A 15523-nucleotide genomic window follows, 5' to 3' on the forward strand; every position below is an offset into this window, starting at 1 on the left:
CATGATGTAGTTACATTTCATAAAATCTAACAGCATCAAAGACACAGTTTACAGTAGAACTTGGTGCTTGGTGTGTATCCAAAAGGACAAAAATAAGTTAAAAATACAAAGACATTTTATTGCTTTCTGCTCATAAAACAATGATTGTTAAAAATTCAGTTTTAAGAAATCTGAAACATCAGAGCATTTCAAAAGTAAACAGTAAACATTTTCATTCATTCATTCATCTTTGAGAACAACTCTAAAGATTTTCTGTTTCAACTGTATCACATTCAACATTTTTAACGACTGTTAAAAATCCAAAGAATAATTACATGTGAAGTATAGATCCAAAAATGCCCATAAATAATAAAATAAAAAACAGCACATTATAAACTTTGTGTTGCCAAAAACGAAAAGAAAATTCCCCCCAAAAAAGTGAAATGAGTAAACCTTAGAGTGCTCCATATATAATACATATAACAACTAACCAGAGCGAGAGAGAGCGAGAGAGAGAGAGAGAGAGAGAGAGAGAGCGAGAGAGAGAGCGAGAGAGCGAGAGAGAGAGAGAGAGAGAGAGAGAGAGAGAGTAAGCCTCACACAACACTGAGGTTGATGTGGGATTTGAGAGACACTGTCCCCTGCTGGTCAAACCAACAGCTATTAACCTGCTGATACAGCAGCAATGGCAAACGGTGACACGGGATCACCAACACATTGAAGATGAGAAGATACATCTGATAAACAGAATTTATAGACAATCAAATTATAAAAACTGACCCCAGAAAGGACTGCATTGGTCACATTTGTTATTTGAACATATCCCAAGACTATTCTAAGCTTTTACCCAATGTCCAACAAAGAGGAATGAGATGAAAAAATACTTTAAGGAAAATAAAAAGCATACAGAAAATTTAGAAATTACTTTTGGTGAAGTTATAAAGTGTGCTTTTTTTTTACTTATAAAATATTGCACTTCCCCACAAATTCTTAATAATTCACAGTGTGATTGGTCTAAGGCAGAAGTTTCTCCTAGAGAGTGTCACATGGCATTCAAAGGTCCTGCATAGGAGAAAAGTAAAGCTTTCTTTATAGTGTGTTTTTGTAGATCATAGACTAGTCCTCACACTCAGTAAGTTTACTGTCATCTTCAAAAAATAAAAACCCTGCTAAATAATAAATCACCACAGAAAATGCTCATAATTCTACTAGTAAACCGAGTTTGTAAAAGAGACACTGAGACTACCACCTCACTCTCATATATTCCCTGTGTAACCTGTGGATCACTGATAGACAACATATTCGGTGTCCTTTTTGTGCCCAATAACAACTTCCTCTCATTTACTAACATAACACTGGTGCAGACTGGGCCACTGAACACATGGAAGTAAGATTCCCAATCTTAAAATAGTGGTACAACCTAGGAGAGGAAAGCGTGGGGAAGCTACGAGAAAAAGAGAGCACTCAATCGACCTGAAGCAGGAAGAGGAAATTATGTCACAGCGACAATGTAATATTTCAAAACAACTCTGCTGACTTTCACATGTGTCAACAGAACAACGGCTGTCCAATGAATCCTCTTTTCGTAAGGCATCAAGTTTGCGGGGGGATTGCTCTGTTATTGTCCACTATAGCAAGACTGCCAATATGGTTGCAATCATTTTCCCCCTTGTTCCAGTCATAACCACAACTGAGCTAACCACTTGTACCAGTACTTGTCCTGCAGTCAAATAACTGCACAAATTTGGACCCTGAAAAACTGGTCATTAAACACAGCTTTATGGACAGCTCCCACTGGACAGATGCAGGCAGAATCGTCACCCTCTCCAGTCTCTTCACACTGGGCAGTCTAACCTATGTACCAACTGGCAAGGGGACTGAACTGCAAGTGCATTTAATCCAATAGGTGCACACTTGTAGTGGCTCAGTTTAAAAGGTTAGGAGAGGCAGCGGTGAGGACGAAAATTCACTGGATTTTAGAAAGTCCACTGGCCAGGAGGAGTCTGAAGGGGACGGTGGAGCGTGACACAGTTAAAGGTAGTCTGTGGAGACCTGCAAAAACAGAGAGATAACAAAAAAGGACCATAACGTCACACACAATCACAAGGTGGAGCACAAAATCTGCAAATCTAAGAAAAGTAGTGATTTAAGTGAAATGAAAGTCTATTAATCACAGAACAAAAGTAAGTTGGGAGGCAATGGGAAAGTGGAAGAAAGTTGCCACGGTGCAGAGATGCTATCTGTACTGTGAGGAAGGGGATTGCGTGTATATGTGTGCGCATTTGGCGTGGCAGTGCTCTGAACGCTTGTTTGTGTTGGGTGGAGGGTTAGAGGGTGTGTGTCCCCCCCCGGGGGGACCTGACTCTCCTCTTGTCCCTTTACACTTTCCTGAAAGAATTGTATTCTTTCTATCTGAGGAAAAGAGACCAACCCATTGGGAAATGCGGCCAAAGGTGGGAAAACCTATGACACAGCTATCCAAGTGCTACAAATTTCAGCACAACACAATCCCACTGACAGAAAAAATTCTGAACAACAAGTACTTTTCATTTTGCTTTACAAATTCAAAAATAAAATAGACTGACCAAAGGCACGGATGAGCTCTCTTTGAACTGCCCAGGTGACTGTCTTGATCAAGGAGGCAGAGGTGAGACCAGCAAACATCATGTTGTACAGGAAGACAATGTAGAAGTTTCCAAGCCAGTCATACCGACCAAAGTCTCCCAATAGATCGAAGCGAGTGATCCCTAACACAATGGAAGCCAGAGAAAACGTTCCACATGTGAACCACTTGCTCGTGCAAATAAAGTATTCATGGCATACAAATGCCCTCTTGTGGGCGTTACTAAAACTACAAATAAAATATTGATTCACTCTTGATAATAACATACTAGATCCTGTGTCCCAATTCCACACTACATAATAGTTGTATACAATAAGTGTTATATACCAATTGTCAAAGTTTACTCTTACAGTACAATCCCTATACAACAATTTTACACACCATAAAAAAGAGAGAGCCGACTGTTTTTCCTTAAAAAAAAAAATTAAAAAAATATTCTTTCTTTTTATGTTTGCCATGATTTTCTTTTAGCTGTCTAACCAGCATCCAAAATTTGGTTTTGCAGCTGTATGTAACTGACTACGTTCTTATGTGCACTGCATTGGCATTGTGGGAAAATGGTGCACCTCAACGGCAAGCAGCAAGTTAACTTAATGATGTGGAACTAGAATTGAATGGGACTGGGATAAATACTCCATTTGTCATTCATGCCATGTCCTTACCAAGTGTGCGTGAAAAGACTGGCAATGCAGAGCTCAGGATAAGCAGTGAAACACAATTTGCAATTATCTGAAACAAACAAATGTAGAGGTTACTATAAGGGTTAAACACAATACATCACTAGCTTATTGTTATATCTCACTGTAACATGTACCTGTGTGAGGTTAGTGTCCTGTGCACGAGGCAGGAGGCCAGTGAAGAGAGGAGAACTATAGAACCCTACTACTGAGGATACCATTAGGTAGCTGACAATTATTTTAAGGACGACATTGGAAAGACGAATAATACAATCACACAGATAGTAAACAACATCCAGAAAGTACATCAGTGTTTTTAAATATGTGAATGTAACGGCATGAGTCAACATCACACGCACTAGTCAAACATGAAGGACAGTCTGTTAGTGGCTGAGTCACAGCCAAATGGGCATGACTAGTTAACTTATGTGTGCACACACTCATAGGTGGATGGGATGAAAGGATACAGGATAAGGACTACTTGAACTGCAGCGCCCAGTGAGCCAAACATAGAGAAGGAGGCCATTCCCAGGTGAGGGTCCTAGAACACACAAAAATAAAAAAATCAGTAATCTGCACAGATGGCTAGCTGTCGCAACATGAGATGTTTACAATTCCCCCCTGGAAAAATCCTCACCTCCATTCCTCTGGGCATAGCTGTCTCATCCAGAAGCAACTCCAGCACATTGAAACAGACCATCAACACACACATCACCTGAAGAGACACAAACAGTAATTATACAATGAAACAATCATTGGTGTGAGTGAAAGTTAAAGCAAATTAGAGCAAATAAATAGGTGTGTACCGTCAGTGCAAGGAGCACAAGCATGGCCAGTGGATAGCCCAAGTTTCGCTGCCATGGGGACGCTTTCCTACGCATCTCTGTGTGGAAAACAAAATGGAAAAAAAAGGAAAAAGCAACAACAAATGAGTGTACAGCAACAAATGACTATACAGTGTAATCACTGTGTGAGGAACCCAGCAGAGAGTAGCCTGTTCAGTCAGTCTTACCCAGAGCGATTCGCTTGCTGCGGACCGTTTGGTACTCTTTTTTCATCGCCTCCATGTTCAGCTTGACCCAGCATGATGTACTGTCACCTTCAATTAGACAACAACACATGATAAAGACTAAATGTCAATCAGTCAGCTTTAAACTGAATCATCAGAAAATGGTGGAGGAGTGTGTTCATGGTGACCCTCTTACAGTTCAGTTTCCTGGAGAGAGAGTCTTCCTCAAATGAAGTGCAGCTCAGTGTGTCTTCTACATCTTCCAACAGCTGGGGATGAAAGGATAAATAGATCAATTAGGAAATTACAGTTCTGAGCCACAAAACAACTTTTGATGTAAAGGCTACTCTATGTGAAAAGCGCCTTTTTAGCCATGCTAGCAGCATGGCTCTAAGGATGGCACTGTTGGTCTGTCTGTCTACCACTTTGGTGCAGACTGGAATATCTTAACAACAATTAGATAAATGTTGCACCCAATGGATGAATCCTACACATTTTGACGATCCCCTGACTTTTCTCCTTGTGCTACCATGAAGTTGAAATGGTGGTTTTGCGTGAAATGTTTCAACAACTACTGGAATGATTGCAATGATATATAGCACAGATAATAATCTCCGCCTCAGGATGAATTGTTATAACCTTGGTGATCCCTTAACCTGACCATCATCTGGTCAAAAATTTTAACTGTCTAATAAACTGTCTTTGGTTTGACTAAGTACTTGCAAAACTAATGACCAATATCCTTCACATGTTTAGTGCCAATTAGCTATGTTTGCACATTATCATGCTAAACTAGAGATGTGTCCCAAATCCATACTACATACCAATTCTACGCAGCATGCACTAAACACTAATTGTGATAGTATAATATTTTAGCAGTTAAAAAAAAATACTTAACCAATGTCACACATTGTATCACTCCCCAATAGTATAAAATGGCAGTCAATCAAACTTTGGAAAGCTACTGCCAATTAAACTCCACTTAGAGACATCAAGGAGTGAGTAGCTCATCCACTTCCTTTATGTACTGCACTGGGGGAGAATAGTGTGTATCAACAGCACACTCAAAAATCAGTTATATTTAGTGGCATATTGTCTGCCATGAGTATAGTTCATCTGGTTACTTTTCTAGTGTGAACACAATTTGTATTAAAAACCTGCTTAGAAAACTTAAAAACATTATATACAGTATGGATTTTGGACACAGCATACAATGTGCTGGGTTTTAATACAGCCTCACAGAGCTGCTAGCATAGCTGAAAACATTTAGTCTTGTGTTTTGTTTTTTTTAAATTCTAGACATAAGGTCAGTCACTCACCCGTGGTTTGACCAGGAGGCTGCCGGTTACACTAAACATTCGGGACAACCCAAAGGGAGTACACACTGAGGAGAGAAAACACACAGATGGTGATCAAATTGTCATATGTTACAGTTTCTAGCTGCTCAAGTAATTATGATCAACATATACTTACACAAAAGCAGCAATACTCCAAACATAGAGATCCCTGAGTACAGGTAGGGAAGATAATACTCCCACAGGTCTGAAATTCAGAGGAGGAGACTATAAGCAACTGTATTAAATAGACCTTATTGTCCCTCAGAGATTCTCAGGTAAGACACAGGTGACTCACCATAAAGGCTCTTCCTGGCTATGTTGTCATGGAGCAGGGCTGATGCCACCCACACAATGCCCAGTACAAGCAGAGCCAACAGCAACAGCAGCACAACTGCTTCATAAACTCGTGCCATCACCCCCTACACAAACCAAGCAGATACTCTTGCTAACAACAGGTTCAAATACACATGTTGTCAATTTACAGTTAAGTGTTTCTTAATTGGTTTGCAGGTCTAGAGCTACCATTTGTAAGGGAATGCCAAAATTTGTACCTTTTTGGACCCTGCAAATCCCTCAGACTCTGTGAAGAAGTAGGCAAAGGGCATGAGGAAGACCAGGGACAAATTGGAGAAAAGGAAAACAAGGTTCCACAATCCTGACAAGGAAGGAAGACAGATTTTCCAAATATTAGTTTTTGGTGCAAACACTCATTAGGGTTAAAACTGCAGTGAAGCATTTCAGCAGTACAACTGAAAAACCACCTACAGGCATAGTTCTGCCAAACGGGGTAGCATGACAATTACATGTGCAAATAAACAAGAATGTGTAACAATTATAAAGGAATGAAATAATGTGACAGATTATGTTCTGAGATCACCATCAGAACATTTTTTCATATGAAACACTGCATGCCTAGTTTACCTTTGGGCTTTATAAGTATTGTATTAATAGCTATTAATACTTGTGTACTTAGCTGTAAGTACATATTAGATAAGTCAATTAAAAAAACATTGTCATTTAATTGGAGTTGGGGTTCTCAACTGGACCAGTTTTTCAAACACAAACAATGCACACAGTAAGGTCACAGCCCCTCTATCCATAAAAATGATCTGCTTCTGTTTGGACACAGGCCTGTGTCGTATTGATTTGGAGGTTATTGCCAGTGATCTTGATCCAGTTTTTAACAGTAATGACCTCTACCAGTATCAACTGTTGCTTTGGTGTTGTCAACTGGTAAAAACAATAGGAAGTACCGTGAATAAGAGATCCATTGAGCCACTGCATGTAGTAGCTCTGTGGGAAGGTCAGCAACACCTCATTGGACAATATGGAGATGGGGAGAAGGAGTACAGCACACACCGCAACAGACAGGGTGAATGTACACAACCAAAGCCTGGAAGACGGAAAAAGACAGGCCATCAGTGAAATCAGGTGTTTGTGTTTAGCCTCATCCTAACATCATCGCCAGACTAGGGTGGCCTGGGATAAGGTAATACAGTGACAGCGTGTAGGGACAAAGGGCAGGATGACACCGAAGTGCCCCAGTCCCAGCCAACAACTACCTAAACACACAGGCGCACACAAGACAGGGCAATAAAGCAACAGTCAAATGGCTCCAGGCCACTGCCTGTCACGTTGACTAAGGTATCTGCTCTTCCATTCACACTGACACTAATCAAAGTGACTGAGAACAGATTGCTGTGGGTCAGTTAATCATTAGGTTTTCACTTACGCAATTTTGTTGACTGTGGCATCTTCAATATCATCTGTAAGAGAGAAGAGAGACAAGTAGGATAACATCTATTACAAAACTGATTCTGACTTGCTAATAATAAAAAAAAAAAACAACCAACAGGTATTTGTTTTTACATCTATGTTGAAACAAGGGTAAATAAACACAGTGCAATCATATAAAGTGTTGAAACGTTAATAGACAGCTTCTAGTCTGTGTTATCGTTAAAAAGGTAAAACCTATTGAGACAGTGTCTGTGTTTTGTATATACAGTACATAGGTATATAGGAGAAATCTGTAACAGAAAATGTCCTTATGACATTGAAAAAAAGCAAAGTCTCCCTGGCCTCAGAGTAGGGAGTGAGGGGGAAGAGCATGTTAGGAACATTCTGTTCAAGCAAAACCTAGAGTCTGTAGTTACAACTGTATTACATACAGAGAAGAACTGCAAAAAGTGGAGTATTAAGAATAGCAAAGGCACTCATCTGTTAATGTTACTGTACGCCCAAAACACTGTAAAACCCAAAAAACTTAGCTATGTTAGGTATCTTTGCAATACTCAAATCTCTAAAACTATACGGTAAGAGTTGGTGTACTTAATAATGCACACAACAATACATGATACTGTTACTTCTTCCAACACAAATGTTGGCACAGCTGTTCAACGAGGTAAAGCCTGAGGAGCGAAAACCAGTTCTTAGCTCCTTAATTTCAAAAACAGCTCTGTAAAGTGTTATTTAGCTGCAAGGCACAACCGTTCTGCTGCTGTTCATGGATGGACAATATTTACAACAACAGGCTAATGCATAGCAGGTTTCCAAAACACAGGAACGAGAAAAAAACGAGATGGCCATGTCTCAAGTTCCAGCCCAGCCCAGCCACAGCAAAGCAGAGACCTGGCTAGTCGGACATCCTACATCTGCTTCCAATAGTGGCAAGTTATTGGATTTATTATGTAACTGTCAGCTCAGTCACACTGTAGAAGGTTAAACTTTTTTTTTATCTTTAATGACAGTGATCAAAGTGCATGAGGTATGTTGCATTTATGCAAATGGTTGTTTGTAAGCTACAGTGTTGTTAATTGTGAATACTGTGTTAAAAAAAACTTTTTTTTTTTTTTTTACAGTGTCCCTTCCGTGAAAAAAGTCAGTAACTCAGAGCACAATTTAGCTAGTTTCATAATGTTGGTTGTACAGTATATGTTTGTTGAAAAATCCTGTTTTACTACACTGTTTATCTTGTAGCAACATTTTTCACCGCCCCTCCACCATCCCCGCCGGAGGTGGTGGTTACATGTTACAAAACATGCCCTCTGCAGTTCGGGGCTGCGCCAGCCAAGGTCCAGAGCAAATGGAATGGTAGTGTTCAAACTTAAGCTATATTTAAGCATGTATCCAAACATGGAATGGCTAATATTCAAACCTACATGTACATTTCTAGAAACAAACTATTTTACAAAACATTTGTTACATTTGTGAGCAAAGGCAATATTCATTTTATTTCTTGTCTGAGCATCATCAAGCTTAAAATAAGGTTAGAGAAAAAAAACCCTGTTGCCTCCACCAACTACAAATAAGAGACTATTTGCTCACAACACAATGTGTAGCTTCTGAACAGCACCTGTGCTTGCTTAAAAAGTGTGGCCTACATACTCCACTGTAATCAGTTCGCTTGTCAACGCCATCAATTCCCCTCCTGGCAATTCTCCATGAGCCTTTGATGGAAACATTTCTCACAGAGAAGTTATTGTGGTGTGCTTATTAAAATCCAGCAAGAGAATGACTTTAAAAAACTCACCCGTGACAAACTCTGCAGTCTTCTTGAAGTGGGTAAGTATGAGGTAGGAGACTATGTAAAGGCATGTAAACAGGAGCACACAGATCTGCGGGAGAGACAGAGAGGAATTTTATTTGTCATTTTTGCTTTGCAGTTTGAGAAAGTGGCTAAATAGGAAAGAGTGTCATTTCTTTTTCTTACTTTAACGCAGGCAATCACATCAAGAAAGTGCATCCTGTTAACCGATTGTCATGTTCCTTCCAATAATACTGACAAGCTCATATAGGCTGGCTCATATTCTTTGTACATTTTGTCTTAGAAGTGAGAGTGGATAGGTGGCAAATGTACCAAAGACAAAACTGTAGGGAGAGGAGAAGAAATGGCAAACATAGGGTCACAGAACATAGTGTTGTTTTCTGCTGATAAACAGCAACAAGTGAACAAAACAGGCTATGCATTGCTACAAATGCAAACAGCCAAAAACATAACCCATCTTCTAACCCAATGCCAAGAGAGACAGATGGAGTCTGAAGATTACCACTATATTCCAAAAAAAGAGAGCGAAATGGGTGACAGTGATAAACTAAGAAGGATTAAGGGAAGTAAAAGAAGGGTTAATACCAGTGGCAGCTAACCCCCATACTGCCTGTAAGAGATCACGTCTGACATTACACTAAATCTACCACCAAATTTAGGTTAAACCTATATTCAATGAGCAATCTGTTGTCTGGAACAGCTATCAGTATTTCACGACAAAGACTGAGGTAAATCACTTGTATGACCATGAAAAACATGAAAGAGTAGTCACTTCAATGAACTGTACATGAAAACAACCACCCCTTAGCAAAAATGTATCTCCACATCTGTCAGATTAACTTCAAGCAGCTAAGTAGACACCCAGCCATAGCTCAGACACACTCTTAATTGTATATCTAAATAACCATATCTCAACTGTGTGGACCTGTCTCAATAAAAAGGGATCTTGTGACAGCAAACAAATTACATTTTCAGACATGTGGTCGACACATCCCAAACACATTTCTGTGGAATGCAAAACCTGAGTTTCCAGCAGCGGAGTGCAATCAAAACATATGAGTGAGAGTGGGTGTAAGCAAAACTGAAGTAGTAATATTAGGAAGGTTACTACTAATATGAACTTTCATGGGCAAAGTGGAGATTAAAACTAACTATGTTAATGTTAAGGCCTGACAGCTCGTGCACATTCAAGTGACTTTCTTATAAAGACAATGTCTTTAGAACCCTTTAATATTTTGAATGAAATATAAAACAAGACTAAAGGTCTGTAGTTATGCCTGCTGCTGGATGAGGATGTGGTGGTCATTTTACACTTGTTCCATAGATAAAAATTAGAGAGACCAGTTAAATGATTTTCCCCCAACTGGGCAAAAAATGTAAATAAAGAAGCGCATGTTTGCAAGACATAATCATGGGGGTCCATCACTACCTTCCATTCTACATGATGTGCATCTACCACTGACATGTCAGTGTGGTATGCTCTCATTAATAATCAAAGTGCATGTGAGGTTAACAGGTATTGTGCCAAAGTTTTGAACAAGTGAAAAAACCCATAGGAAAATGTAATCAAGATTATTTCTTTGGGGGCCAAGAATGTCTGTAATACATTTCACACTAATCCTTTCAGAAGTGATGATACAGTGCACCAAAGTGTTGGACTGACAGATGAATGAACTGATGTTACCAGATCACAAGCATTGATCAAAACATTTCCACAGTGCAGCTTAGAGCTTTCTCAAACACTTTCAACAAAAACAGAAAATGATTATTACCTTTATGAAGGTGAGATTTATTGAAGGGCTGTTGTGTAGGCTTGAATTAGTTTTAGCTACGTATACATAATTAACTGTCCACTGAGTGTAAGAAATTGTATGTTTCTCTTTTGCGCGTCAGGTTATATTTCATCTGTTACGAAATCATTGGTATCATTGGTAACATACTAGCTGTATCATGCAAACAATGGACTGTGCGTAACAACTAATCAGCTCAGAGTGCAAAATTGTTCAATAATGCTGCATACTTTGGCAAGGAGCTTGCTATAGTTAATCCAACAAAAGGAAAGCAGGGAACAAAGGATGGGTATTGGGTGAGAAATAGGCGGAGGGGCAGAATAACACCCTGTTAGTCCAACACGTTTGTGTGGACACGTGCTGATTGGCAGTGTCAAGAGCTGGCATCACATAGCAGGCCACAGGGAAGAGTTTAAGGGAATTCAGCATCCAGAGGGACATCTCTGTGTTGAACACAAAGTCCCAGGGCTCCAAGTTCACTCTGAGCATTTTAATATTCATAGAGTAAGCTAAACATCTTTGTGCTGCTTCAAGCAAAAAACTATTTTGCTCAAATGTTTTTACATCTTGCCTAACCTTGTAGTTCCTGTAAATATTCAAAGGAGCACGCGAGAGGTTGGCAGTGGCACACATGCCCTTGCAACATGTCAAATGGACTTCCTCAGAGTGTGCCATTTCAGGGGCATTTCTTGACCAGCAAAACATGTTCAGGGAAAGCATGACAGCCTTTGTTTTTAAGAGGATAGATTGGATAAGACCTGTTCAAGATTTATTCAACATCCAGAAATAACTTTGGCATTGCCATCCTAATCCAAAAGACGATGGGCAGTGACAGTATGTTGTTTTGATCATTTTAATGTGTTATTCAATATTTAATAGCTTAGTGATGTAAAACTGTAGAGCAGCAACAACTCAAATTCCAGTAATTAAGTCTTTGACAATAAAAAATGAACGACAATAGTGACAATGTGCTTTGAAAAATCCGACAGAACATAATTCCTAAGAAACACGTTAGGTGTAGTGGACTTTTAAAATGATTTAATCTTTTATAAATAACATGGCATGGCTCTATATCTGAATATGTGCAGATGCTCAGTGTCCCATTTCTCTAAAGAAAGGTGTTACTGTAACCTTTTATTCTGCTAAACATTGATCCTTCTTGATCCCTCAAGGCTCAGGGTGTGACCTGTGGGAGTGTACTCCTGGCTCTACCGTCTAACATCATGTCACGTAGACAATTTTATTTTTATCTACACTTGTTACGTTTGACTGTTATCTAAGATGATATGCATGCTGCATCAGCACAGGAAAAGACAGACATCTGACTGGAATAAAGTTTTACTATTGATTAACTTGGAATTTTGCTTACTCATCGATTTAAAGAACATATAATGGGCACCACTTAGCCAATGTATGAATTTTGAGCTACATCTTTCCTTGATATTTTTTCTTTCAAGCAAAGAAATAATATCAAAATCAATGTTATCTTTTTATGATTTGGAAAGAATGAAACTAGCCACCAACTGGAGCCTCTGAAAGGATTTTCACTAAAACTTGTATCAAAGTTAACACACCACATAAATACTGCCTTTTTTCTACCAGTCAAGCAGAAAATTCCCTATTTGTCTGTGCTTCAACATATATATATCGAGTACTATTATTATGTAAATTATCCTTTTGTCTTCTGAGCACTGAGAGAGGGCTCTTTTCTGGCCTCAAGGCCTGCTCTTTCCAATGTATGCCCCTCAGATTATAAGGATATAATAAATAAATACACCATTTTAATATCTGAATTGTTTTCAAATGCTTTAAATAAAATCTACACATCAATGAGCTTCTAGATGCTCTGCCAACAAAAAAAAATGTTAGTAGCTTACACAGTGCATTCAGACCCCTTCAATTTTTCCACATATTGTTATGTTGTAGCCTTATGCTAAAATTAAAATATATATATTTTAAACCTCATAAATCTACACTCAATAATCCATGGAGGAAACCAGTTATGGAGGCCACCATGCTCTCGGGAACCTTCAATGCAGCAGAAATGTTTTTGTTGCATTCCCCAGACCTGGGCCTCAACACAGTCTCATCTCTTGCTTAATGCTTAATGAAGCAAGGGTATTTGCATTATCTGTACAAACATGAATATTGCTGTATTTAACAGTCTACAATATCTATCCATCTGGTTTTGCAATGTTGAGCCTTTATCAATTGGATGCTCTGGTACATGACATAATACAAGTGGTACTTACACTGCTGCCACATATTGATCATTTGTAAAATTAGATGATCAATGATAAACTTTGCCTAAAGCCATTAATAACCAGAAATGCAGGGGCAGCTGACCAGTCTGAGGCAGCACTGTGAAGAGGTGGTAAGCTGGAGACATGAGGCCAGCCAGTGGCTTAAGAAGGGGGTGTCGACTAATAGCATTAGGTCTTTAGGTGAAAGGGACAATGACAAACAAGGGCATAGGAATAAATATGGGGACTTCATTTGTTGTTCATGTAAAGTTAATTCTATGAGTAACTAATAACTTTAACTTTTAAATATCTTAACTTTCCCCCCGTAAACAGAAATGGAGCTGGTGTTGTTGAGTTGAGTCATTTTCATAAACACTTGAATTGCATCAGATTATTTTCCTTTTGATGTTTTTACAATTCAAAACAATGAACCTTTTCCACGGCAGACATTTTGACTTGTCATAACCCGAAAAGCACAAGTGTAACTTATACCACCACCCATGGCTCAGTTTGATGAAGTGCCCAATACAATATCTGAGCCCAGGGAACACCTTAACATAATGCAGTCATTATTAATGGGATTAGTTACTTCTGTAGTTTTGCTGTTATGACAAGTAAATGTCTGCTCTGAAAAATGTATTTGGCTTCATTTACTCTATTTTAGGTTATTGCAATAATTCAATCTCTCTTGGAGATCTTAAGTTTTTACATTCTACAGCAGCACGGATTTTGCACATCTCCACAATGGACTCCACTTGCAGTACCAGTAATATCTAGGTTTAGAGTTTTCTCTTATCTATTTACAGTTGAGAAAACCATTAGTAATTGACAAGTCAACCACTGATTCTAAACATGCAGCAGCAAAAATGTTGTTTTTAATGGCACACTGTATCAAAAATACCTCTAATCTCTGGAAATGAACTGCCAATGAGATCTGATTGTACTTTAAAGGGTTAAAGGTCAGTATCCATGTTCCTTGCTGTAACTGAACTTATCTTTCTGGCAAGTCTGAAGTTCAACAGGGACTGCCGGTGTTACACAAATCACAGTCAGTCATTGAGAGTGGGAACGGCAAAATGGGTAAAACGCATTACTAACTGTATAGTAGAAGAGAAAATGTGAACTAGTTTTCCAACCCATGCCATACAGTTAAAAGAAGACTTGGAAGAGACCCTACGAACACAATAGAAGAGCTCAGATGCTGAGTAGGATGTCCCTGTGCCACACGACTGTGTCATAACCAGCTGCATCCGTGAAATAATCACCGTGTGTGCAGAAGTCCCGCTAACTGCCGGGACAAGCGAATTTCAAACGTTAACGTAACGAAAAAGTCACGTAAATGTTTAATGCCACAGATAGCGTTGTTCGGTGCCGAAACGTGAGGCTTGTACGATTCATATCTGAAAGTTGAGCAATCACCAATACATGCGAAACAAAGGCTTAACGAGTTAGACAACGTGTCTTTCTTGCAGTGATTAGGTGGCTGATGTTTTATTGTTCCTGGCGACCCTCATATGCATATTAACCGACGGTTCCCTTAGCTCAGCGGTACTTACTATGGTCTCCCGGACGCGGTTGTGGAAAAGTTGCTCTCTAACCGACACGTCGTCCGTTTCCATTCTCCGAAACCATTACAGTATCCTCTCAGGCTTAAAGCGCTGTGGAGAAAGACGGTTTAAAAAGTCAAAAGACGGGGCATCTTCTGAGAAACGCAGCGGGGTTTGCGGCTGCTTGGTCGCACTGCATTCAAACGGCTGGGCTAGCCTGCTGCTACACTCAGCTCTGATAACAAACCCAAACAAGGAGGGGTCGTCAGGGGGCGGGGCTACACAGAGTGGAGGGACAGCCACAGGTAGCTGTCAATCATCATTATAATTCATAGTTTGACGTCATTAGATTTAGGCTAGGTTATTTAACATACTGAACATACCAGTGAAGCCATTTATACATTAAATGTTTGTGCCCGTGTATTTCACAGCATCTACCAGTTTACATTTGTATTTAAAAGTTTGGGAACCCTGTTAGGCAAATTACATGTTTTCTTGATTTTTGACCTGTTACTGTAACTGTGACCTTTTGGCCTTTCTTCTGCTTTATTGCATTAACTTGAAAAATGAAAACAGCAATTGGGCACCTTACCAAGTCTACCCCCCACACTTTTGGCAGATATCACAGCTAGCAAATGCTTTTTGTAAGCAGCTTTTTTTTTAAATCTTCTCGATTCAGGAGTTTTCACCAACTCTTCCTTGCAGATCACTTCAAGTCGTGAGATATTTTGGTTCCATCTTGCATACACAGCATGTTTAAGATCTCTACACAGA

At 39.4% G+C, this 15523-nt stretch overlaps 1 protein-coding gene across 2 annotated transcripts; it reads right to left on the minus strand.

Moving 5' to 3' along the window:
• Nucleotides 1-97: 97 nt before the first annotated feature.
• On the minus strand, nt 98-15007 carry lmbr1l (limb development membrane protein 1-like). 2 transcript variants are annotated; one of them, XM_071476221.1, is made up of 18 exons: nt 14759-15007; nt 9335-9492; nt 9155-9239; nt 7358-7391; nt 6879-7018; nt 6177-6280; nt 5921-6044; nt 5762-5830; nt 5608-5672; nt 4485-4557; nt 4292-4378; nt 4086-4162; nt 3917-3994; nt 3747-3820; nt 3417-3507; nt 3265-3331; nt 2565-2726; nt 98-2031 (listed from the first exon to the last, which is right to left on the minus strand). In XM_071476221.1, exons 2-18 carry the CDS (start codon nt 9365-9367, stop codon nt 1946-1948), a joined length of 1449 nt encoding a protein of 482 aa, XP_071332322.1. In that variant the 5' UTR covers nt 9368-9492; nt 14759-15007; the 3' UTR covers nt 98-1945. The 2 variants fall into 2 exon arrangements, with proteins under 2 accessions (XP_071332322.1, XP_071332321.1); XM_071476220.1 differs by lacking the exon at nt 9335-9492.
• Between the last annotated feature and the right edge of the window lie 516 nt (nt 15008-15523).

This window comes from Trachinotus anak, unplaced genomic scaffold (assembly GCF_046630095.1).
Source record: "Trachinotus anak isolate AG129_WGS33_773 ecotype Australia unplaced genomic scaffold, CSIRO_AGI_Tana_v1 ptg000004l, whole genome shotgun sequence".
In the NCBI taxonomy this organism is placed as follows: domain Eukaryota; kingdom Metazoa; phylum Chordata; class Actinopteri; order Carangiformes; family Carangidae; genus Trachinotus; species Trachinotus anak.

What these genes read in the sequence shown, in the direction of transcription:
- lmbr1l (XM_071476220.1), bottom strand. Translation starts at nt 14,821, where the DNA reads ATGGAAACGGACGACGTGTCGGTTAGAGAGCAACTTTTCCACAACCGC. An exon ending in GACTGCAGAGTTTGTCACGG is followed by an intron (nt 7,392 to 9,154) that starts GTGAGTTTTTTA and finishes TCTCTCTTACAG; the next exon opens with ATGATATTGAAGATGCCACA. An exon ending in CAATGGATCTCTTATTCACG is followed by an intron (nt 6,281 to 6,878) that starts GTACTTCCTATT and finishes CTTCCTTGTCAG; the next exon opens with GATTGTGGAACCTTGTTTTC.